The sequence below is a fragment of the Heteronotia binoei genome, chromosome 4 (genome assembly GCF_032191835.1).
Source record: "Heteronotia binoei isolate CCM8104 ecotype False Entrance Well chromosome 4, APGP_CSIRO_Hbin_v1, whole genome shotgun sequence".
Lineage (NCBI taxonomy): Eukaryota > Metazoa > Chordata > Lepidosauria > Squamata > Gekkonidae > Heteronotia > Heteronotia binoei.
Genome location: NC_083226.1, coordinates 126,498,142 through 126,523,509, shown reverse-complemented (window position 1 = coordinate 126,523,509; position 25,368 = coordinate 126,498,142). Strand labels below are relative to the sequence as shown.

Sequence of the window (25,368 nt, the reverse complement as noted above, 5' to 3'; positions counted from 1 at the left end):
CCTGAATGTTGCAGGAGAACATGAACCAAGGCTCTTTATTTGACTGTCCAGAGCTCCTGCACCCATAGCTATAAGCAATGACTTTAGTTTGTATGATAACATTCCCAGAACTTTTCTGGTGATCTGTTCATAACCCCAGGTAAAATCATCTAGCCACCCCAGTAAATCCAGTTCCACAAGAAAGACATCTCAAGTTGGTAGCTGGTTCTCCAGAACATTTTTCTAGCACCATAAGAACAAAATTGCTTCAAGACAGGTAGGGTCCACTCCCCCCCCATTTTGAGTTCCTTCCCAAATTTCATCTTCCACTTCTTTCTACCCCCCTCTCTCCTTTAGCTCATCTGCTGTGCCAGTCTGATGTGCCTTACTGCCAATCATCATTCCCTATCGAATCCTGGCCAGGAATTCCTTCCCTTCCCTACCTTCTGGTTCCTTAGGGGTAATCAATTCTTTTCTCTCGAGTTTTCTCTGGGCTAGCTATGTTGAAGAATCAGAATTTAGACTAAGAGTAATTTTTAACTGGGTATTTTGCTTAAATAATACAACCAAGCACCAGGATTGTGCAATTAATAGTCATAAATTGCCATGATAATATTGCAGTGACTCACTGTCTTGTACTTTTTTGATTCCCCACTTCCTGTTCTGTTATTTATTGCATATTGGACAAGGCAATAAATCAACTTGCTGGTTAAGTATTTGTCTTCCCTCTATATTTCTCTTTTCTGCCAAACAGTGACCCATGTATACAACAGACTACAGGGGTGGCCAACGGTAGCTCTCCAGAAGTTTTTTGCCTACAACTCCCATCAGCCCCAGCCATTGGCCATGCTGGCTGGGAATGATGGGAGTTGTAGACAAAAAACATCTGGAGAGCTACCAATAGTCACCCCTGGACTACGAGATTCTGGTTTGCCCAGAACTTATGTTCTTTATTCTCTATGTGTAGGATAGTCTACATGTAGTGAACCTGACACAAGTACAGACTTGGGTAAAAGTACTAGTTCAGGCCCATTTGGGTAGACTTAAGATGCAGTGATGTCTAGCTTTAGATTTAATATGGCCTTAACAGAAGGCTATCTGAAAACTATTGCTACTAATTAAAATCCAGTTTATTTAATTATTGTATACCACACCTTTCTCCCCAATGTTGGGACCCAAAGCAGTTAACCATTCTCCTCTCCTCCATTTTATCCTCACAACAACCCTGTAAGGTAAGAAATATAAGAACGTGACTGGCTCAAGGTCACCCAGCAAGTTTCCAAAGCACAAGTGGGAATCTGAACTTGCATATCCCAAATCCTAGTCTGACACTCTTTACCACTATACCACACTGGTCCCTGGCAAATTAGTGATGCTACAGAAGTAAATTACTCAGGTCATTTAATAAAAGAAGTTATTTATTACAGTAGCAATAGGATAACTGTGCTACGAGTTGTAGGAATCTAAATTCCTCTTGTGTTCAAGATTTCATCTTTGTTGGCAGTTACTATCATTCTATGAAGTCATCATCTGTCCATTCATCCTAGATAAAGAAAAAAAGCACTGATAGCAAAGTAAACAGATGCACAAACAGGGTTATTCACCTGAAGTATTAAAAACCACAACATTCCTCAGGTTTGATCCATTGACTCCCTTCCTCTCACTGAGCAGACTTCTTCCAATATTCCTTGAAGATTTTACTCTTTTTATTAAGTAGAGTTTCTCTAGCAAATAAGCTTTCAAACAATTTGCTAGAAAAAGTGACAGTCACTGCTCCAGTTGTATCTAAAATAAAAACTTATTTATTTATAATTTCATATTTATATTCCACCCTTCCCAAATAGGCTCAGGGTGGGTAACATCATGGTAAAACAATACTTAAATACTAAAATAACTAGCTAAAACATACAGGCAATAATACCAATACAATTCAGATGCATATGGTGACCATTTTCTATTAGTACTGAACCCTGGCTGTCAAATGGAGAAAGATGATGGACACAATCTATCAGAGCTCCAATAGGGCTCATGGATGGACCAACATACGACAGCATGTGGCAGAGAGGCCATATTGATATTCAGTGGTGTCTACTATTGCAACTAAAGTCCTGGTGGAACAGCTCCATTTTACAGGCCCTGTGGAACTGCAACAGACTCTGCAGGGCCAGGCTCTCCAATTGTAGCTTGTTCCACCAGGCAGGGGTCAGGATGAAAAGGCCCTGGCCCTAGTTGAGGCTAAGTGGACATCCTTTGGGCCAGGGACAACCAGGAGATGCTGCTTTAAACTCTGAACTGGGCCAGAAACAGAAGGGTAGCCAAACCAGTACAGAACTTTCAGTATGGGTATTCCCTGTAACCAACCCAAGAGAGTAACCTGGCCTTTACATTTTGAACTAGTTGAAGATTTCAAACTGTTTTCAAATGCAGCACCACACAGAGTGCATCACAGCAATCTAACTTGGATGGAATCAGAGCATGGATTACTATGGCAAGATCATGCTTATCAAAGAATGGCAGTAGATGATGAACCAGCTAGGTGACCAGAGGTGTTACATACAACAGAAGAGACCTGAGCCTCCATCCGCAGGCCAGGATCTAGTAGCACCCCCATGCTACAAACTTGGTTCTTCTGAGAGTGCAACCTCTTTCTGGATAGGCTGACTTACAGTCCCTTAAGCAGCTTTTCCACTGACAAAGCATCTCAATCTAGGGATGCCTTCTTCAGAAGGGGTCTCACAGTATAACACACTAGTTTAGAGAGATGGGTTGTTTGACTAGGTAAAAGACAGCTTTATATAATAAGCAGTTGTATTCCAAAAGGTGAGTGTGGGTGTATTAATAGCATTATTTAGATTAGCCCATATTTTGCCACAAATCCATCTTCCCATTATAGGTTTTGGCTTGTGCCACCTACAAAACCAAGTCGCATACATAAGAAATGCAAGAGTCCAAACATATCTTTCATAAGATTCTACAGCAATTCACCAAGAACAGTTTCTGCTTCTATGTTTGACTTGTTTTCGTGCTTGTATTTTAAAGTTAATATTTCCTTATTATTGCCTTGATTTAAGGCAAAACACAAATATGAATTGAGGTGTCATGCTCTAGGGAATAAAAATCAGTCCAGTTCAGTATTTTCTGCTGGTTTCAAAATTCTCCAGGCCACATAAAGAAATGTGAAGCTTGCTGGAGAAAACACTCCCACCTCTAGCAGCCAAATCCTATGTGTAAGAGCTACTTGCAGTGCAGGTGATTTGCAGAGAGTAAGCCAAATCCTAACTATTAATGTGCAACCAGGTCACAACTGATTACAGCATTACCAAAAGAAGCCATGAAAGCATGCTAGACTGTTATCCTTATGCTAATACAGGAGTCACCAGATTATTTCTGAATTCCATCTACAGTGCTATGGTCTTTAGAAGTGATCTATGTTTTCTGGAAAAATCTGAACTAGAAAATTTTCCAATCAAAATTTAAGTACAAAAACTTAGCAAAAGAAGGCAAATAAACTATGTACAAGCACTGGGATTGGCCCATGTCTCAATATCCCACATTTAGACCATATATGACTGATTTGTAGCACAACAGCCCCGACCATTTATAGACAGGCTCTGTTTACATATGTGGGGCAGCAAATTTTCCACAGAAAAACAGCATAAAAATTTCTGCTCATCACTGATCTTCACTTTGGTTCATTTGCTGTAACTGGCACAGTTGGTCAAAGGACATGAACTTCAGTGAACCAGGAAAAATGTGTAGAAATCTACTGACCTCATCAATTTTGGATTTCTTTATGAAGAATTCATCCTCTTCATAGCCCTTCCTCTTCTTCCTAACACCCCCCCCCCCAAAAAAAAAATACAAAATAGTGAGCATGTTAGTTTTCAAAGCATTGTTTTCCCTTTTCCTTTCAATTTTAAAATCCTTTTAGGCTTACTGACAGTCAGTGTGGTATATCCATTAGAGCAGAGGTGTTGAACTCATTTGTTACAAGGGTCAGATCCAGTGCTTTTTTGTAGCTGGAACTCCTTTGCATATTAGGCCACACACCCCAATGTAGCCAATCCTCCTGGAATTTACAGTAGGCCCTGTATTAAGAGCCCTGTAAACTCCAGGAGGATTGGCTACATCAGGGGTGTGTGGCCTAATATGCAAAGGTGCTCCTGCTACAAAAAAACCCTTGGCTAGATGAAACACAAATGTCACTTTGTTGGGCTGGAAAATGCATGCCATAAAATGTAACATGAGGTACCAGAGATATAAACTTTCAAAGGTGACTTCAAAAGCTGAATGGCAATAGCAGATAAATACAATAGTAAGCTTGATTGGAATAGGTATGCTATGCAGAAGGATAGTCGGCATGGATATACCAGCATTAGTAATGAGACAGGAAACCTAGGTCTCAATTTCATCCAGGAGGATTCAGTCCAGGAGGATGCAAAGAATCAATGGTCTGACATTAGAAACCACAACATTCAGTTGCTGACCTAAGAGTACCAGTGCTCATACAAAGGAATTTCAAAAGGAGATTAGAAAGAGATACTGCTGAATTGCAATTGATAATGAAGCTCAAGATAATGCATCCTCCTGGACTGAACTGAGACCTTGTTTTCCTGTCTCATTACCAATGTGTGCTATTATCATTTGGCATCTGAAATCATTCCACTTTCCAAGATATAAGGACCAATCCATGTGTTCTAATTCCTAATCCAGGTCTTTTTGAAAGAAAATAAAATCGAGAAGACTAGAGAAATCCAATAAAAAAAAAACCCCAAACCTTTTCAGAGTAAGCCAAAAAAATTTCCTCAATTCTGCTTGTTGGAAGAATTCACCCACCCACCCTCCTCCTCCATTTCTGTGAGGAAGCATGCTTGCACACAAGTTTATACCTGGAATAAAACATTGTTTGACTTAAAGCTGCCATGGAACTCAAACAACTTTGTACTCTTCCCCCCCTTCCTCCCCAAAGAGGAGGGGGAGCCTCAGAAAATAAAGCAGCTCTGTGTGTGTGTATGACAGGGGTGGCCAATGGTAGCTCTCCAGATGTTTTTTGCCTACAACTCCCATCAGCCCCAGCCATTGGCCATGCTGTCTGGGGCTGATGGGAGTTATAGGCAAAACATCTGGAGATCTACCGTTGGCCACCCCTGGTGTATGAGAAAGAGAGAGAGAGAAGCTTGTCTTTCTATTTCTCCCACATGAAGCAGCCAAGGAGCTCTTTTGCTGTGTATGAGAGAGGGGTAGGAGGCAGGAAGCAAAGAGCCACTGGGGGAGCTGGGGGTAAAAGCAAGCTGTGGTGCATCTGCAACAGCAGCCCTGGAAAAGGAAGCAGGAGAAGTACGTTGCTTGGGGGCCAGATTTGAGCCCTGCTGGGGCTGTATCCAACCCATAAGCCACCCCTGAATTAGAATATCAGACTAAGACTGCATAATGTTGGATTCAAAACCCCATTCCTCCAAAAAGCATTTAGTCTTACTGAAGCTCAAGATTTACAAGGGAACTTGTTGACAGCTGGGAGATTCTGCAAGAATAAGTAAAAAAACAGTCATCAACTACCATAAAAGGAAACAGAGCAACCTTATGAAAGGTGACCATCAGGGAGACTTCCAAGAGTCACACTAAAAAAGTCAAGTCCTCTAACCAGTGGAAGATACCAACAGAGCAAAATTCAAAACTTTATTCCATCAAAATGGTGACAGTCAACCATCAGAACTCCTCTCATAACAATGACTAGTTTCTGGTAAGATTAGGTCACCTGACCAGCTAAGCTTGTCTTGCTGGATAGGAACTGAGCAACTGGATTCTTAAGATGTAACGTTACCCTGTTTATTTATTTATTTCTTTAATTTGCAAGGTCCTGCAATTTCTGCATTGCTTCCTCAACAATCTGCTCCTTCAAAGGCAGTGGCCTGATCACCCAGTGACCCTGGGATACAAGTAATAATTTATTGGCAAGAATGGATTAGTTTTTAAAACTATTTTCCTTATAAAGCTCAATGTGAACTAGTCGGATGAGGGGGCAAAAGCACTCCACGAGCTCAGCTCCGAAGCAGATCTTGTAGTATACAGTATACTGTTTTTAGAAGCAACCTTTCAGTTACAGACAATACCAGACCGTTAGTTCTTGAAAGAGACCCTGACCTCAAACCTCTGATAAAGACTAAATCATTTAAAAAATTTGCACCACATTTCTGAGCAGACCTACCGAGAAGTCAAATGTAAAGACTTAAGAGATATTGCTGTTCCTTATACAAAACATTTTTTCCACAACTTGTCATGAAATCATATTTATACAAAACATATTTTTTCCACATCATATTATGAAAGCTACCATAAAAGCTTTAAAGGCCTGCTTACATGTTTGTGTTAAGAGCAAGTTCCAAACTATGACATTTCTCTAGCTTCTGCTTCAGAACAGCAACTTCTTCCGGATGTGGTGGCTCATATTTCTTCACCAGATTTTTCATGCCTGAAGAATAACGGCAATTTTATTTAAAATATTTAAAGACTACCTCTTCTTTAATACTCTGCAGCAGTATACAATGACTAAAAATTTAGAATTACATGGAACCACAAATGCCAAAGAGCACACTTGCACAGATACAATTAGATCAAAAAGATATAACACCATCTGTTTGTTAGATATGTTAAAATGTCATAGACAAGAAACAGTTTACAAAATTGTATAGAGATGTACAAATACATCACAGTACTGAAATCTGCAGAACTCTTCCAGGTGGTCAGGGGTCTACTGGGTTCTGGCCACTGGGAGGAGGTGGATGGCTCTGCAGTCTACTGTGACCATTTTGCTGAGCACTTTGCAGATGAAATCTATTGCATCTGGTTCCAATTTGGATTCTACATTATCAGCAACCAGATGGTTCCATGGTGTCTTATTTGTCCAGTTTTGTGGTATACATTATAGCTTGTGCAGAATGAGGATGTGGACAGGATTCTTAGAAGTTTGAGACCTACAACCCATTTCTATAACCTTCCTGGCTGCTTAATATGTTGGTGGGGGGCGAGGGGGGCGGCACAGGCTGGTGGATTCAGTTCAGGAGATAGCAAATGTAAATCGATGGTGCAGTCTCATTTGGAGTACTGTGTGCAATTCTGGTCACTGCACCTCAAAAAAAATATTATAGCATTGGAAAAAGTCCAGAAAAGGGCAACTAGAATGATTAAAGGTTTGGAACACTTTCCCTATGAAGAAAGGTTAAAACGCTTGGGGCGCTTTAGCTTGGAGAAACTGTTCAGGGTGGTGAGAACCAGAGAGGATTGTGAGGTACTCCAAAGGGATCTGTTGAGGCTGGGTGAGTGGGCATCAACGCGGTAGATGAGGTTCAATGTGGCCAAGTGCAAAGTAATGCACATTGGGGCCAAAAATCCCAGCTACAAATACAAGTTGATGGGGTGTGAACTGGCAGAGACTGACCAAGAGAGAGATCTTAGGGTCATAGTAGATAACTCACTGAAAATGTCGACACAGTGTGCGATTACAATAAAAAAAGGCCAACACCATGCTGGGAATTATTAGGAAGTGAATTGAAAACAAATCAGCCAGTATAATAATGCCCCTGTATAAATCGATGGTGTGGTCTCATTTGGAATACTGTGTGCAATTCTGGTCGCCGCACCTCAAAAAGGATATTATAGCATTGGAAAAAGTGCAGAAAAGGGCAACTAGAATGATTAAAGGTTTGGAACACTTTCCCTATGAAGAAAGATTAAAACGCTTGCGGCTCTTTAGCTTGGAGAAACGTTAACTGCGGGGTGACATGATAGAGGTTTACAAGATTATGCATGGGATGGAGAAAGTAGAGAAAGAAGTCCTTTTCTCCCTTTCTCACAATACAAGAACTTGTGGGCATTCAATGAAACTGCTGAGCAGTCAGGTTAAAACGGATAAAAGGAAGTACTTCTGCACCCAAAGGGTGATTAACATGTGGAATTCAGTGCCACAGGAGGTGGCGGCGGCTACAAGCATAGCCAGCTTCAAGAGGGGATTGGATAAAAATATGGAGCAGAGGTCCATCAGTGGGTATTAGCCACTGTGTGTGTGTGTATACAGAGTGTTGGACTGGATAGGCCATTGGCCTGATCCAACATGGCTTCTCTTATGTTCTTAAATGTCTTCCTGAGAGACAGGGTGGTCACTCCTGCCTTGAAATAGGCAGTGGCATATCCACTACTAAAGAAGCCTACTCTGGACCCTGGAGAGTTGAATAATGACTGTCCTGTCTCAAATGTACCATTCTTGAACATGAGTGGTGGCTGGCCAACTTCAGAGATACTTGAAAGAAGAAGACTGTTTGGATCCTTTCCAATATAGGTTAAGGCCTGGTTATGAGACTGAGATAACCTTGGACATCTTGGTGGATGACATATTCTGGACAGCAGGAGCACTAGCCAGCTCATTTTCCTGGACCCTTTGGTGGCTTTTGATACTATTGATCATGGTATCCTTCTGGATCACCTTTTGGGACTGGGAAGCACTGATCTGTGGGGGGGTTTAAGTCCCACCTCAAAAGCAGGTTTCAGAGTGTGGTGCTAGGACTGCTGCTCTGTCCTTTGGCCTTATCCAAGGTTCCATCTTGTCCCCCATGCTTTTCAACATCTATGTAGAGCTGCTGAGAGAATTTATCTGTAGATTTGGTCTGAGCTGCTGTCAGTATGCAGATGACACTCAGTTCTATTTTGCACTATCAGCAGATCCCAGGGAGGCTGTGGAAACTGAACAGCTTGAGGCAATTCTGGAATGGATGAGGGCTAACAAGCTGAAACTTGATCCTTACAAAATAGAGGTGCTACTAGTGAGGGACCTGGGAAATGGGTTATGCTTTGTTCTGGATGGGCTGGTCTCCCTCTAAAGGAGCAGACACATAGCTTGGAGGTGCTCCTGAACCTGAATTTCCTATTTGGATAAACAAGTGGCAGAAGTGACCAGGAATGCTTTTCAGCAGCTTCAGCTGGTGAACTAGCTGCAAGCCCTTCCTGGGTAGAAAAGGTCTTGCCACTGTGGTACATGCCCAGGTAACATCTAGCTTCAATTACTGCAGTGTCCTCTACACTGAAGACTGTCCGGAAGCTAAAGTTGGTACAGAATACTGCAGCTAGAATGTTGACTGGAGTGAGTTGTAGCAACCATATCACTCCAGTGTTGTTCCATCTATGCTGGCTTCCAATTTGCTTCCAGATTCAATTCAAGATGCTGATATTTACCTTTAAAGCCTTGTGCAGCCTGGGACCAACAACTGCTTTCTCCCATACCCATTCACTCCAGCCATCCTTGGAGGCACTGTTTCAGTTGCCCCACAATCTGAAGCTAGACATGTAACTACCAACCTGTCAACTTGACGTCTATACCTGGAAAAGTTTTAGAACAAATCATCAAACAGTCAGTCCTGGACATTTAGAAAGGATGGCTGTGATTACTAAGAGCCAGCATGGGTTTCTCAAGAACAAACCATGTCAGACTAACCTGATCTCTCTCTTTTTTTTTTTTTAGAAAGTGACTACCTTGCTGGATCAGGGGAATGCTGTAGACATTGTTTATCTTGATTTCAGTAAGGCTTTTGATAAGGTTCCACATACTGTCCTTGCTAACAAGTTAGTAAAATGTGGTTTGGAATCTGTTACCGTTAGGTGGATCTGTAACTGGTTGACAAATTGCACCCAAAGAGTGCTTGTAAATGGTTCCTCATCCTCATGGAGAGGAGTGACAAGTGGAGTGCCTCAAGGGTCTGTCCTGGGACCTGTTTTGTTCAACATCTTTATAAAGGATTTGGATGAAGGAAGAGAGTGAATGCTTATTAAATTTGCAGATGTTTCTAAATTGGGAGGGGTCTCAAATACAGTAGAAGAAAGAAACAGGATACAGGATGACCTTGACACGCTGGAAAACTAGGCTAAAACCAATAAAATTAATTTTAACAGGGTTAAATGTAAAGTTCTGCATTTAGGTAGGAAAAATCCAGTGCATGGCTTTAGGATGGGGGAGACTTATCTTAGCAGTAGTCTGTGCAAAAAGGATTTAGGAGTCTAAGTGGATCATACGCTGAACATGAGTCAACAGCGTGATGTGGTGGCTAAAAAGGCAAATGCAGTATTGGGCTGCATCAACAGAAGTATAGTGCCCAGATCACGTGATGTGATTGTATCACTTTACTCTGCTCTGTTAAGACCTCATCTGGAGTATTGTGTTCAGTTTTGGGAACCACATTTTAAGAAGGATATAGACAATCTGGAACGAGTCCAGAGGAGGGTGAAGAAGATGGTGAGGGGCCTGGAGACCAAGTCCTATGAAGAAAGGTTAAAGGAGCTGGGCATGTTTAGTCTGGAGAGGAGGCGGCTGAGAAGTGATATGATCACCATCTTCAAGTACCTGAAGAGCTGTCATATAGAGGATGGTATGGAATTGTTTTCTGTGGCCCCAGAAGGTAGGACCAGAACCAATGGGTTGAAATTAAATCAAAAAAGTTTCCGGCTCAACATCAGGAAGAACTTCCTGACCGTTAGAGCGATTCCTCAGTGGAATAGGCTTCCTCAGGAAGTGGTGGACTCTCCTTCCTTAGAGGTTTTTAAACAGAGGCTAGATGGCCATCTGACAGCAATGAAGATCCTGTGAATTTAGGGGGAGATATTTGTGAGTTTCCTGCATTGTGCAGGGGGTTGGACTAGATGACTCTGGAGGTCCCTTCCAACTCTATGATTCTATGTGACAATCCAAGAAGAACCTTCACCTTCTGAGAGCAAGTTTGGTGTAGTAGTTAAGTGTGCAGACTCTTATCTGGGAGAACCGGGTTTGAGTCCCCACTCCTCCACTTGCACCTGCTGGAATGGACTTGAGTCAGCCATAGCTCTCGCAGAGCTTGTCCTTGAAAGGGCAGCTTCTGAGAGAGCCTCTCAGCCCCACCCACTCACAGAGTGTTTGTTGTGGGGGAGGAAGATAAAGGAGATTGTGAGCCACTCTGAGTGGAGGGCAGAATATAAATCCAGTGTCTTCTTCTCCATCAGTTGCCCCACCATATCTGAAGCTAGACATGTGGCAATCCAAAAAAGGGCCTTCTCCATCATGGCACCAAAACTTTGAAACTCCAAGGGAGATTTCTCTGTTGTCTATTGTTACCTCTTTTGGTGTCTTTCACAAGTAGATTTTTTTTTTATTCTGTCTGGTATAATCACCTCTAACAGTTATTGCAACTCTTTCTAGTGTTGTTTGTGTTTTTAATTGAATGTTATGATTTTAACTGTACTCTTGATTGTTTAAATGTTTTAATATTTCTTATGTTCACCTCTTTGTGGACCCTGATTGGGTGAAAAAGCAGCATAAAATGTTTTAAATAAATAATTAAACAAGTCATCAGTGTCCACTTACTCAGCTACTCTAAAAGGATTCCATATCCAACATGTAAAAACTGACGATGTTTAGAAATGGACTGAAAAAGTGCAGTGATTGTTTAACTAGATGGAACTTCCCCAGCAATTCTAGAACCATTAAAGAAATTAAGTTGATTTGGAAATATTCATGATATTTCCTGCTAAGCCTGGTAAATTGGTCCTCTTGTCAGACAAATTAAGGAAAAACTCCCCAACTGCTTTCAAAAGGTTTCATAAACAAAGTTGTGGCTTAAAATTTGCCACATAACACTCTTTGCTCTTCATGGTAGCCAAGATCACACGTGTAAGGCTCGTCGCTGTCATGTTGCATCAGAGGATTTATTCTAACTAGTGTCAAGACACAAGCGTAAGCAGTGATTGTTCGCATTATGATTTTGGATATCCTTGAGGCTAATGGAGAATGCAGAGTTAGCACTGCTGTCCCAGGGAAATTGTCAAGATACACAGGCACATTTTGCATATCAAACCTTCAAAACATAAATCCACTGAAGGCTGTGCTGTCTTTGATGCAAGTACAAAAGCAGTGTCAGGGACAGACTAGTAAGTAGCATTCTACTGCAAAACTGAGTTTTGGTATTTTTCATGTGTCCTGGACCACAGGTTGAAGGATATTGATACTACTACGAGGCTGGGGACAGGGATGGGGGGGAGATGGCACTAAAGACATCTTCCTTAGTTTTCTTTGAACTTTTATGCTTGCATCACTGAGAATTCAAGTCTCACTTATCCTGGAAGACAGCAGCAATGCTGGCAAAAGAACAGCAACTGCAGCAAACATAATATTAATATATCCATTCCCTTTGTGTATCGGTATGCTAGGTTTTTTTTTTAATAACTGCTGCCCTGCCATGCAGCTCAACTATGCCCTGAAAGTGGCTTACAACATTATGTAGCTAGAATATGTAGGGCCCTCTTTTCTTTTCTTTTCTTCTTTTAAAAAGCATAATAAAATATCAAACTCAAACTACAATATTAGAAAAAAATCCACAAAACAAGGTATGACAACAGATGGCAAGAACAGCAAAAGAATGCAAGTCTCAAAACAGAGTCAGCAGAGCAACAATAAAACATAACCAGGAGTGATCAGAGTATCCCCTAATGCTCTCCGAAGCACCACCATCTTTGTGGAGCACGGAACAGGTAAGGCAGACCCATTAAGGTCTCTCCTGTCCATCCATTCTGTCCATCCAGTACATCAAGCTTGATGAAGAGCTCTGAAGAAATCAAACGTTTGTGCACTGTTGCGTAATATTTTGGATTCCCCCAGTTAAAAAGCTATTACTATTTTGTTGTGTCTAGTAAAAAGTTGTTACCACATAATCTCTCCCTGGCAAAGGGAGTCTTGGTGCCATTGTTAAGAACGTTAAGCAGTGGGGCACACTGATAAACTCCAAGGAAGACCTTAGTGTGAGGGTACATATGATAACAGTAAACAACAACATAAAAGGCTGACTTGAAAGAAACATACTAAAATCGATACATGGAAAAAAACAGCATGAGATTCAACAAAACCAGTTCTAGGCCAAAAACAATTTTAAAAGATATCCAGTGGCTCAGAACACCTTCACTATTTTTTCTGAAAATTAAAACAGAACATTTCCAATGAGTGTTGTTTACAAGCCTCCCTCAGTCAAGTGCTGTCCATGCCCACCCATGGTGTAACTAAGAGACGTCAGATGCATTGGTGTGCTAGCAATATTAACTGGTCTAAAGAAAGAGAGAAAGAAGGACTATTTAAGGCCTACAAATGCACTTTTCTCCATGCAGGTCGCAGCATCCTCAGAATAACCTATGGTGGTCAAAAATAAATCCTCCTTCCTTTTTCACCTGCAGAAAACCTGTGTGGGTGCAACCCACTGCTACTATTTTTATTATCTGTCAGAATCAGTGAAACAACCTTTGTTTCTTCATGGTTCTGAGAGGAGAGCCCAGCTGACTACAAAAAAGGCATGCCACTGCACTATTCATCTTGCTGTGCTCTTGTCATTTTATGTCCTGGCTGGGGCAGGAAAGACAAAAACAAGACAAGACAACCATTCAGGGTTCTTTTATCATCAGCCAGATACAGTTTATTATTACAGGTGTCCTAGTAATCACCTCGAAAACAAAAAAACAAGTCGTACTGCACCTATATGTAGGGAAAGGAGGTACTATTTTCTTTAAAATGGTGATCAAGTCTTTCGCAAGGCCTCTTTAATTCTGTGATATGCAGCATAGTTTAAACTAAATCTGTACACACCATCTCCTTCTCAACAGCTTTACTTACATTTCATGCCATCCAGTAAGTGAGAGAGAGAAGCTTTCAGCATTAGACTTTCTGACAAGTAACTGTCAAAAGATTGTGAAAATTAGATCCTACTACCACTGTTTGGATGCAGCAACAGCTATAAGCAGCATTTAAATTAACATACATGTCAATACAGAGAATTACATTTTAGTTCATGTTTTGTGCTATGTGATGAAATGCCAGTATTCAGCAAATGAAAACAAATGTCATATTTAAAAGCAGTACAAAACCCAGTCAATAATAATGTTTAAAGGCTAAACTGATCATGAATTTCATGTTTTACAGAAATGTCTTAAATTTTCAAGCATCCGCACAACCCAAGCACGAAAGATAATGTTCAAAAAAGCAAAACAGAATTATGACTCAAAGATGTAATGCAGAAAAATTAACTTATGGTGACAGACAATAAATATGCACAGAGCTTTTTTTTTTAATAGGAACTCCTTTGCATATTAGGCCATACACCCCTGATGTAGCCAATCCTTCTGGAGCTTACAGTAGGCTGCGTACGAAGTGCCCTGTAAGCTCTTGGAGGATTGGCTACATCAGGGGTGTGTGGCCTAATATGCAAAGGCATTCCTGCTGCAAAAAAAGCCCTGAATATGCATAACAATAATTTTAAAGACAACCGACATTCAATTCCAACACATGCAACTGTTCTTCTCTGAGCAGTCTCACATACACAGGCCCTAAGAAGTCAGACAAAATGACCAGCCACATATTAATCTGTGTTTTAAGAACAATTAGTGATAACCAACTCTATTCTCTGTGTTATTGCTGCAGTATATGCACCCTTTCACAGCTGCACAAAGAGTAATTTATTTAACGTACAGAATAATTACACAAGTAAGTGACATAACTGAAGCATCCAGAATATTATATACCTTTCCATATTGATCCCTGCCCTCGATGCACTAGAAAGGATAGCAGTGAGAGCTATCTGAGAAGGTGTATATAGAAGGCAGGCATCTGTCAAAGCTACCCGGTTAAGAAAGTCATCAGCTGTTTTCCTCAGTGTCTCAGGATTCTCTAGCAATGGATAACGAGTCTAGGAGAAATTTTTTTAAAAAAAATTGAATATCAGATCTGGCTAGAATTTTCATAATTCCACTGTTTAGGACAAGATTCAAATGGGCTTTTTTTTTTACAAAAAGAAAAGAAAAATAAGCCTCTTTATAAGAAATGCAAGCTCAAAGACAATCTGTCTACCACCAAGTCCAATCTGTATAATCTAAGACATGGTACCTCAACCTGACTGTTTTGTTCTTCTCTCCTGACTCTATTTATTATGTCAACTATACTCTAGGCAAATATTTTGAATTGTAAACCACTTTGAATGCAGTGATAAAGACGGCACATAAAAGGTAGCAAGGAGATAACTAATAGCATCATCTGAAATACACATCACCAGAGTTTTATGAACTGATGGGACAATACTGCCAAATGTCTCAACATCATTTTATGATGATGATGAAAATGATTAATAAAACCAGCCCTTGTACCTTCATTTAAAAAAAAAATATCAGTTAAAATATTTAACACGCCATCTGGTGCCACCACATCACTGACTGTTAATTACATCACAACTCCTGCCATAGCCACCCTGAGGTGGCAGCGAGTTACTACAGCAAAGGGCTACAATTCCTTTCCTGCTTCATGCCATTCACACCTTTCACTTCATTGCAATATCTGCCCACAATGATGAAAGAACGGTGATGTAAAAGGCCCAGGCAGCTTACCTCCCAAAGAGCATTGCATAGCTTATTATACATTGGGCTGTTTTTAATTCATTTCTTATATATCTGAATCACTGTTAACTAAGATAAGCAGATTTTGAAAGTTCATCCATCAAAATAAATTTGAAGAGATATTGTTTGCTTATTGAGCTGTCATACAGACCAAGAACAGTCCTTTGATTCTCAAGGATTCCACCATGACTACTTGGTCCAGAAGTACTACTTATCCAGAAACTCAAATGTTACATTACGGTTAGGATTTGCGAAATATATTTACTTACTTATACTTCATCTTTCTTGCTAAGACTCATGGCTGATTATAAGCTATCAAGCAGCACAATCAGATAGCACAAAATAATAAAGAATGTATCAGAATTACAGAATAAGATTACAGAATTAGAGAATGATGCAAACAACAAAGTCAAATAATACAGCATGTGGACTACTACAAGTATAAGACAATGCCATAAAAACAGGTGATACTTTGCAATCATAATTGCAATGGACTACACTCCTATTCCATTATAAAGGTGCCTTCGTGGATTGTTTCATTTTACTACAACTCTAATCACATTTTAAAAATGCCATCTTGAACATCACTGTCTAACACATTATGTAGAATGACAGAGGAGTTTGGGAAGCTTCCTCTTTTGCTTGAGCAAGCTGTTCCACAAGGTGAACAGGCAGCTGCCAATCTTACCCACTTGCAGGATGGTACCTTTAGAAGATATTGGATTGGATTTATTGGATTTATATCCCGCCCTCCACTCCGAAGAGTCTCAGAGCGGCTCACAATCTCCTTTACCTTCCTCCCCCACAACAGACACCCTGTGAGGTGGGTGGGGCTGGAGAGGGCTCTCACAGCTGCTGCCCTTTCAAGGACAACCTCTGCCAGAGCTATGGCTGACCCAAGGCCATTCCAGCAGGTGCAAGTGGAGGAGTGGGGAATCAAACCCGGTTCTCCCAGATAAGAGTCTGCACACTTAACCACTACACCAAACTGGCTCTCCAGGCCATTAAGAGCTCTGTAACTGATAATCAAAACCTCAAACTGTAGTTCATCAATAACCCATGGAGTGTCTGCAGACTGGCTGTGACATGCATATTCCATCTAGTTGCCAACTGCAATGCTGTGCACCAACTGAAGTTTCTCAGTTTCTTTAAGGGCAGACCCATGTACAGTGCATTACAATAGTCTACCCTCAAAGTCCAGCATGGATCCATATGGCCAGATCAGTCAAGTCAAGGTAGGGTGGCATCTTATGCATCTTGCAGAATGCCGTCTTGCATCTACATTAACTTGTTCCTTCACTAATAGGGCTTGGTCCAGTATAACTAGGCTCTTCCATCAGTCAATGAGCATAAAGTAGACCCATCAAAGGTGGGCAGCACCCCATCAAAAGTGGGCAGCCTTTGCAACCAACATTGCCTCTTGCCAGGATTCAGTGTCAACTTGTTCACCCTTAACTATCTAACCACTTTAGTAAGGCACTAGTTCAGGATCTCTACAGCATCACCAGCAAATCTGGATAAAGTAATACAAGATTGTGTGTCATCAGCATACTCCAAGTCCCGAAATGATTTCTCTTAATAATTCCTTACAACATTCATATTTTAAATACTGTACTTTCATTTTGCATCAAAAAGGTATATTTCTTAAGCAACAAACATTTAAGTTACCTTCAGATCAATCAAGAAGCCTTCAAATGGCCTGTAAGGGTTGTGCACTATAAGATGGAAATTCAGCTGTTGAATAAGTAGCAATTCATATTCCAAGATCTGTTCCAAGGCCTTTTCCTGTCCTATTGGGCTTTCACGAAGGTTACCAACGAACTGTGCACTGGACACATTAAATTCATCAACTTTACATGCCAAAAATGCACATGTTAACCTTAAAAAACAAATACACACATTTAATTCTAATGTCTATTACACAGTAATTAATATATTTGTACATGGACAAAATTAGAAAGTATTTAGAACTCATTCACCTATATCCTAAAAGGAGGGGGATCTCTAATATAATCTATTATATATGCTTTTATTGAATTATTTCATAATTTCAAATGTTTTATGTGCATCACTTTGGGGAGCTTGATTATGTGGAAAGGCAGCATAAAAACATTTTAAATACATACATTTTTTAACATCCTTAACTTTTCCGTTGTACTATTTTGAATGCTAGACTCAAATCTCTGCTAAGCCTCAAACTGCCCTTGTGCCAGTTATTCTCAGTCTAACCTATTTCACAAGCTTGTTGAGGACAAAAGGTTACAGGAGAACCATGTGCATCACCCAAGTTTAAATATGACAGATTTTAAAACTTGCAGATTAATATTAGCTGACAAAGAGTGCGTTACTCACATAATCACACGAGGATGATACTCCATTACTGAGTTATTGAGGTAAAAACGTTTGAAGTACATGCAAGCTGATCCCTAAAAAGAAACTCAGGTCAGAAAACCCAGTTATGTACCAGGAGTTTAACAGGAATTAGCTGATAGTTTACAGAACATACAAAGATAAAATGCAGGAACATCTCAGGCAATTGAATTCTACATATGAAAAACAGAAGGCCTGGTCACACATTGCAGGGAACACATGTACATCCTGCATGTACATGCATACATCTGTTTGTAATCTAGTTATTCTACTTTCACAAATGTAACCGCAGACCAGCACTTCGTTAAATGTGGGGTACATGTATTGAATGGAACATGAGCATTACTCGATGCACTTAAAATTCAAGTGTATGCTGTACACAGACGTTTCCTCACTGTAACTTGTGTACAGAACTAAAGTAATTTAGTATCAGGGCACCTCATTGCCACCAATTTTAACATATTCCTTTTGTAACATGGTTTCATTTTAGATGACTATTAATAATAGCTAATTCACAGAATGGGCATAGATACTTTTAAAATTATCAAGTGTAATATTAGACAATATAAATATAAGACCTAGAAAATGCTTTTAATGGGTCCTTGAATGCAGATGCAACTACCTATGGTCAAAATTGCTATTAGAATTTTATTTTTATGTCTTCTAGCTAGGAGAATTTTAATAACTTCCAAAGCTGTGTTCCATTTTTCAGACAGGCACTATTCTCCACAGACACAGTACTCCCATTCTACTATGCCCTTTCTTATAAACTGCTCTGGCTAGACACATGTTTTATTTTCCTTGTAGTAAGTTAGCATTTTTTTTGTGTACTAATGAGTATGCTCTATTGTTGGAGCTCCAGAGGAACCGACTGTCCACTATGTGAGAGAAGATGCTGGTCTAGATGGGCCACTGGTCTAATCCAGCAAGGCTCTTCTTATGTTCTTAACATGCCATCTACAAGCAGCTTGGTGGTTACAACAAGGAAATTTTTTTAAATGAGTAATTTCACAAGAAAAGAGACAGGCCAGCAGATCTGGGCCACTGTTAATAGCAAACTAGTGTGCTGGTTAATCTAGTCAATTTAAAAAGTCCAGCTAGCCGGTAAATTCTTCTGAGGAAACTTTAATTGGTGTTGATCTATTTCATTGGGAGGGCAAAGCTGCAAAAATTCCACCACAAGTCAATGTGGGCAAGAAGGGATTATCTTGTTTTACTTAAGGTTGATAAACAAATCAAGAAATGCATAACATTTTAAGCCACTGCACATAACCGTGACTACCGTATAGCTCCAAACTGCCTTTGCCATTTATCATAACACATTATATTTAGAGTTATTTTCAAAACAGAAATAATTTACACATCATAAGACCAGCTCAGTCTTGTAAGTCTTAAATGTTTATGAATCTAGATGTTACTTGTTTCTTGGATTACTGCACTGGTTTGAGTCACTCACACAGATAATTGTTCAGATGCATAGCCTAATGGGATATGTTTATGTGCTTATTTGGGTGTATTGACACACTGATTTACCAAGGTTTGTAAAACATTTCAAAAACTTTAAATGCATAAAAAAGAAAAGAATGTAATACAAGATGCTCTTCTTTTTGTGTACATGTGTTAATTCATGTGACAATGAACAACACAGCAGCCTAAGTCAGACTGTACTTCTTCTGCTGAAGGGAAGGACTTTTGAGTTCTTCTCCCAAAGCTCTGAGCAGTGCATGGCTTCCATGGAACAGTATACCACCCCATAGTAAAGCTCAATTTAGATATGCTTATCTTTATATTCAAAGAGTATAGCACCAAACAGTTTTAAGTTTACAGAACATTAGAAAAACTTACATATTGAAGGTTGGCACAAAAAATTGAAAGGTTGTGTGGATGCGTAAACAGCCATATTGAAAAATAATACAGGAAACGAGTACTTTATTTTATGTTCAAGTTTGCAAGTATGTACAGGAGTAGTTCAAAGGTCCATCTATGAAGGGTTTAGGAAATGTGCTATCATCACTTAATGCAAGTAACTCACACCCACAAATCAGAACTCTCCAGATTTCCAGCATGAATGTCACAGTATAACTGTCTGCAGGCAAGAGACACAAGTTCTGAGAGCTCTCCCCCAGCCCAGCATCTATATTACACAAATAACATGAGAATGCCCTATTCATTTTCAATACAAATCCCTCAGCATTTGCTTCCAAGTGTGAAGACTCACTGTTTCCACAGATGACCTGTGAATCTTGTAATGCTTTCCAGCTACTAAATTCAATGACAAATGAGCTGTTTCTGAAAAACTTAATTTTTCAATCTAGGTGCCCCCACTTAGAGAGGTGTTAGACAGCTATCCACAGTCCTCCCCAAATCAGAAGGAAGCTTAAGCCTCAGGTCAGGAAATTCAGCTTTGCTGCTACTGCCTAGGCAACGGTCTGTCTCCCATGATACCAGGCCTCAGATTCAGTTGGAGCTCACAAGAGCACAACTCCTGAACCTTTCTGAGAGTTTTACCTCCTCCTTCCCACTTTGTCCATTGAATAGTAGGTGCAGATGCATAACAATCCCTGGATGAGCTCCACCACCTATTTTTCTACAAAATGATCCCTCTCAACTCCTACAGCGTCATATCTGCTGCTCCCCCAGCATGTCAGGCAATCGCTGAGCTGATATGCTGCAATTCTGAACGCTTCCATTTAAGGTTAAAAAGAGGTAGTTCTGTGGATATCCTGGGAGGGTTGTGGAAAGAAAGTTATGAAAAGACATTTGTCTACTGTAAGGAGTAGACTTGTGTGGCAGGGAATGGACTTTGTTTCAGCTGTACAGAAGGAAAGGTGGGGGAGACACTAGGCTCAGTTTTCACAAGAGTATCTTCCCAGAGATTTCTCACCTCTAATAGCCTTGTTCAGATATGAAGAAAAGATACTCTACACACAGAGAGAGACAGTATTCATTATTGTTGCATCCCACATTCCAGGCTTTGCCTGGGCACAGATTATGTCGAGGGAAGCACAAAGTTTCTGTGGAGCATTTCTCCTTGAAGACTGGCTAACAGGAAGTGGGGGGAACTGAGCACACCTTTCTGTTATGAGGAGTGTGATGTGTTTCAGCTGTGCAGAACACAAACCAGGGAGATGGCACAGTGCTTTTAATAAAAAAAAATTGGCTAAGCTCAGCCTGGCTCAAAAGGGCCATGCCTTCTATTCTGGAATCTTTGGGCTCCCTAACTGAAGATGTCAAGAGACAGGCAGCAGTTTCTCACTTGTGAAGAAAAGGTGGTCTGCACTTGCTCAGACTATGTCCAGTACTGCAGCAAACAGAAATTGTGTTTGATTTGGTAATAAACTGAACTTAATTTTTTCATGGGATGAGGTGAGGGAGGGAGATGAGTTGATAAGGCAAGAAGGAACATCAGAACATTTCTTCTATCAAAATAAGAAAAATGCTAAATTACTTCCTCTAACACATGTGAAAGAGAACTCATTATAAACAACTTACCACCACAGATCTGGGCATTACTGGCTTGAAGACAGAGCAGAAATCCAGTAATCTTTTTTCATAGTATTTACAAATTGTCAGTTCTTCATGTGGCTCAAGAATAAAGCAGTCATTCTGTTGAACCTTTTGGAAAGACAAAAGGTGTCTTAAATCAGAACTATTCATTAAGCACAGCATAGGCTAGAATTTTTAAGTGAAATCATTTAAGTGCAAGTTAAAATGTTAGTACCAAAAAAAAGTATAAGTACAAAAACAGATTTAAGGAACCCAAATTATTCAACAGATTTAAGGAGCCCAAATAATACAAGTTTCTAGCTAATAAAGCAGGCATAACAGAAATAAGGGAACAGAAAATGACCATTGGATGCAAAGGGATTTATTTCACGAAGTGCCAGTTTTAAAAATTTAAGAACAGCCTTTTTTTCTCCAGGTGCATAGAAGCTACAAATTAAAAATAGAGGCAAGGAATTAAACTAACTAAATTAAGAAATGTGTCATTAAAGTGCACTTTTGTTTTGACCACTAGGGAGCTAGCGTAACAGAATGGCTATAATACCACAGCTGTGGTTATATATGCAATTTATTAATTTATTAAATAACATTTATTAGCTGCCATTCTACCTTACAAAAAAAAAACCTCAAGGCAGCTTACCATACAGATAAAATACATAAAAACTAATTACTTGTTTGTAAATCCCACTGAACTCAGTGAAACATCAGAATAAACCTGACTTGAATCTTACTGCTTGCACAAATCCACTAGATGGCCTTAGCCAAGCTAATCTTCAGTCTGCTAGCTTTAATATTGGGATAAAAACACTGACCTGTCACTGTGCTGACATAAAGGTGGTTAAAAATCAGGCAAAATAGTAATACAATGATTACATATTGAGAAAATCTATGTGAAGCATTATGAACTCTGTTGTTTTTACCATCAAATCATAGCTGACTTATAGCATCAGATTCAGCACAGCTCCTGAACTTTTCTGAGGGTTTCCCCTCCTCCTTCCCACCTACCTTGTCCATTGAATAGTAAGTGCAGCTGCATAACATCCCCTGGATTAGGAAAGCAGGCAGCCAGCCAGCCACCAGGGGCTTTGCTATGCCCCCAGCAGCCCTCATTAACCCCTGGAGAAGCTCACACCACCCTTTCTCCACTTATGTGATTTTGGGTGGTGGGTGGCTTGCTGGCCAGTGCAAGAAAGGAGACCCCCAGGCTAGTGAGGCCTGCTTGGGCTGGCTGGATCTCTAGCCAGCCCAAGCTGGCCTCGCATGCCTGGGGCTCTCCTTTCTTGCACTGGGTTGCTTTTGGCTGAAGGGGGGACAATAGCATATGCTAATGAGCTCCACCACCTATTTTTCTACAAAACGACCAGAGGGTAAGTATCATCATAACAGATGATACTTTTGAATGTCTGACAGCATCATCTAGTCTAAATGTATTAGACTTTGCGTGGGATGCAATGTTAATCTTAAAATGCAGTATAATGGCATCTCATTTCACCACCAATTAATAGTGATAAGTCTTCTGGATTTGGTGAGAAAAATGATATCTGTTCGTACCTGTGTAAGTTTCTTCACAAGGCTGATGGATTTTTATTCTGTACGGCTAAATGTGGTACCTTCCATGGAGAAAGATCAAGATGGATAGCCATGTTAGTCTATTTGTGGCAGTAGAAAAAAGTAAGAGTCCAGTAGCACCTTAAAGACTAACAAAATTTGTGATATAGTACCCTGCCGCAAGGAGTCCTGTGGCACAGAGTGGTAAAGCTGCAGTACTACAGTCCAGGCTCTCTTCTCACGACCTGAGTTCCATCCCGGTGAAAGCTGGGTTCAGGTAACCAGCTCAAGGTTGACTCAGCCTTCCATCCTTCCAAGGTCGGTAAAATGAGTACCCAGTTTGCTGGAGGGAAAGTGTAGATGACTGGGGAAAGGAATGGCAAACCACTCCGTAAAAAAAGTCTGCCATGAAAACATCGTGATGCGACATCACCCTAGAGTTGGAAATGACTGGTGCTTTACCTTTTCTTTTAACCCTACCACAAATTATGTTAGTCTTTTAAGGAGTTACTGAACTCTTACTCTTTTCTACTGCTACAAGCTAACATTGCTACCTATCTTGAATTACTACAGAGGCAATGAAGAGCATCATATAAAAACTATTTAGTTTCATTATTACAGAGTCAAGAGATAGGCAATTAATCCTGATGAAAGCACTGGCTGTCTTCCCATTCTGTATGCATGACATACTGAACTCAACACAGCAAGGAAACAGCGATTTTGACAGAGAGCAGTGCAATCCACGCATGTTTACCCAAGACATAAATTCCGCTGAGTTCAGCAATTGTCTATCATCGGACGACTTAGTCACATTGTACTGACGGAGTGAGACTTGCATCTGAACGAGCAGGCTGTGACGTTATGCACTTTTACCACGAAAAAACCATCCCTGACTACAGTGGGTTTTACTGCCGAATAAACAATCCGAAAGCATTGCACTGTTAGCCTTTAGTGACTTATTCAGTCCATGAGAGGAACGCGGAAGAGCAGGTGTGACGCCCACCCCTCTCCCCGCCCTCCTCTGTTCTTCCGGCTGGTACCTTCCCATTGGCCACCACTTTGCACCGGAACCTGCGGTTGGCATCGGCCCGGCGCCGGCTCAGCTCCTCCTCGTTGCGGAATGTCCAGTGGCGCCTCTGCGTACTGCTGTGATACATCCCAACACCTACAGCGACACACCAGCTTGTCTCGTACTTATGACACCGGCAGCTGCTTCTGCCACAAACCCACTCCCTCGTCTTAGCATGCGCTGTAGCGACAAATCAAGGACTTCCTTCCTCGTAGACGTCACCAAAGTCTAAAGAGGTAGGGAAAAGCTAGTTCCTCTCAGCTTTATACTCCCGGCTCTAGAGTGAAGGCTGAGCAGGCGCGTCAAGGCTGTCACAGTGGACGTTTCCTCTAGTGCAGGAGTGGCCAACGGTAGCTCTCCAGATGCTTTTTGCCTACAACTCCCATCAGCTCCAGCCATTGTGAGGCGCCACCTGCAGCGGAGTTCTGTTATTGATGTATGAGCATGGCTTTTTTTTTTTAGCTCTAGAGGAGGAGTTTAAAATCGCCCGCAAGATGCCTTAGTGTACTGGCATTCTCTTATAGAGAGAAGGTGGAAAGATAAAATGGAGTCCTGTGGCACTTTAAAAAGTAATCGCTTTGCAGTACAATTGTATTAGTCTACAGAGTAACTCCAAATCCCGCGGTTTCAGTAGGCTTAGAATGGAGTAATGATTCATAGGACTGCACTGTTATTGTGTCTTTTCAGGTTTTCATGACCTAGAATCCACTTCGTCATGTTCATGCACAAAGTGCATCCTCAGTGTATGATATTGGTCATGTGTGAAATAGAAAAAAATGTAATTCAGCATCAGAGTGCAAAAAGAAGTATCTGACAATTGAAAGGGTCAGTTTTTAGACTGGTGAAGTGCAGTGTGTATTCATCATAGTAATAAAAGCTATAACAGATAAGTTAGTTTTGTTAGTGGTCTGACCTAGCCTCAGATCGCAAAGCATGGAGGCATACCATCCACCAGGCTGTCTCTTCCTTTGAGAACGCACGCATAGCTGGTCTTGAGGACAAAAGGTGATTGAGGAAGAATCGCACTGCTACAGCACCAACCCCAAATCAGACTTTTCCCTGCAGCCACTGTGGCCGGATCTGCCTGTCCCACATTGGTCTTGTCAGCCACCAGCGAGCCTGCAGCAGACGTGGACTACTGCACCCTTCTTAAATCTTCGTTCGCGAAGTCAAGCCGAGAGAGAGAGAGTTTTGTTAAACTAATTTCAACCCAGAATTGGGATGGATCTCTTTGATGTGTTCATGTAGAATGCAAGCCATCTCTTTCAACCCACTTGGATGCTCACGGGAAGTTAGAATAAACCATCACAGAATATTTTAAACAACAAAAGCACTGAAATATAACGTGCTATCCTCTGTTTTAATCCAGTTTGAAGGCCTTTCAGAAAAGCAATATCTTTCATTTGTCCGGGAAGACCTTTAAAGATGGCAATACATTCTTACTTCATGGAGCATTCTGCTAG

General features: G+C 40.7%; 1 protein-coding gene across 1 annotated transcript; it reads right to left on the bottom strand.

Moving 5' to 3' along the window:
• Positions 1-1,379: 1,379 nt before the first annotated feature.
• On the bottom strand, positions 1,380-24,247 carry CCNH (cyclin H). The gene is made up of 9 exons (XM_060235730.1): positions 23,877-24,247; positions 21,277-21,399; positions 17,767-17,840; positions 17,083-17,293; positions 14,551-14,714; positions 13,646-13,707; positions 6,337-6,448; positions 3,751-3,811; positions 1,380-1,522 (listed from the first exon to the last, which is right to left on the bottom strand). The coding sequence occupies exons 1-9, from the start codon at positions 23,991-23,993 to the stop codon at positions 1,490-1,492; spliced, it is 957 nt and encodes a 318-aa protein (XP_060091713.1). The 5' UTR covers positions 23,994-24,247; the 3' UTR covers positions 1,380-1,489.
• Between the last annotated feature and the right edge of the window lie 1,121 nt (positions 24,248-25,368).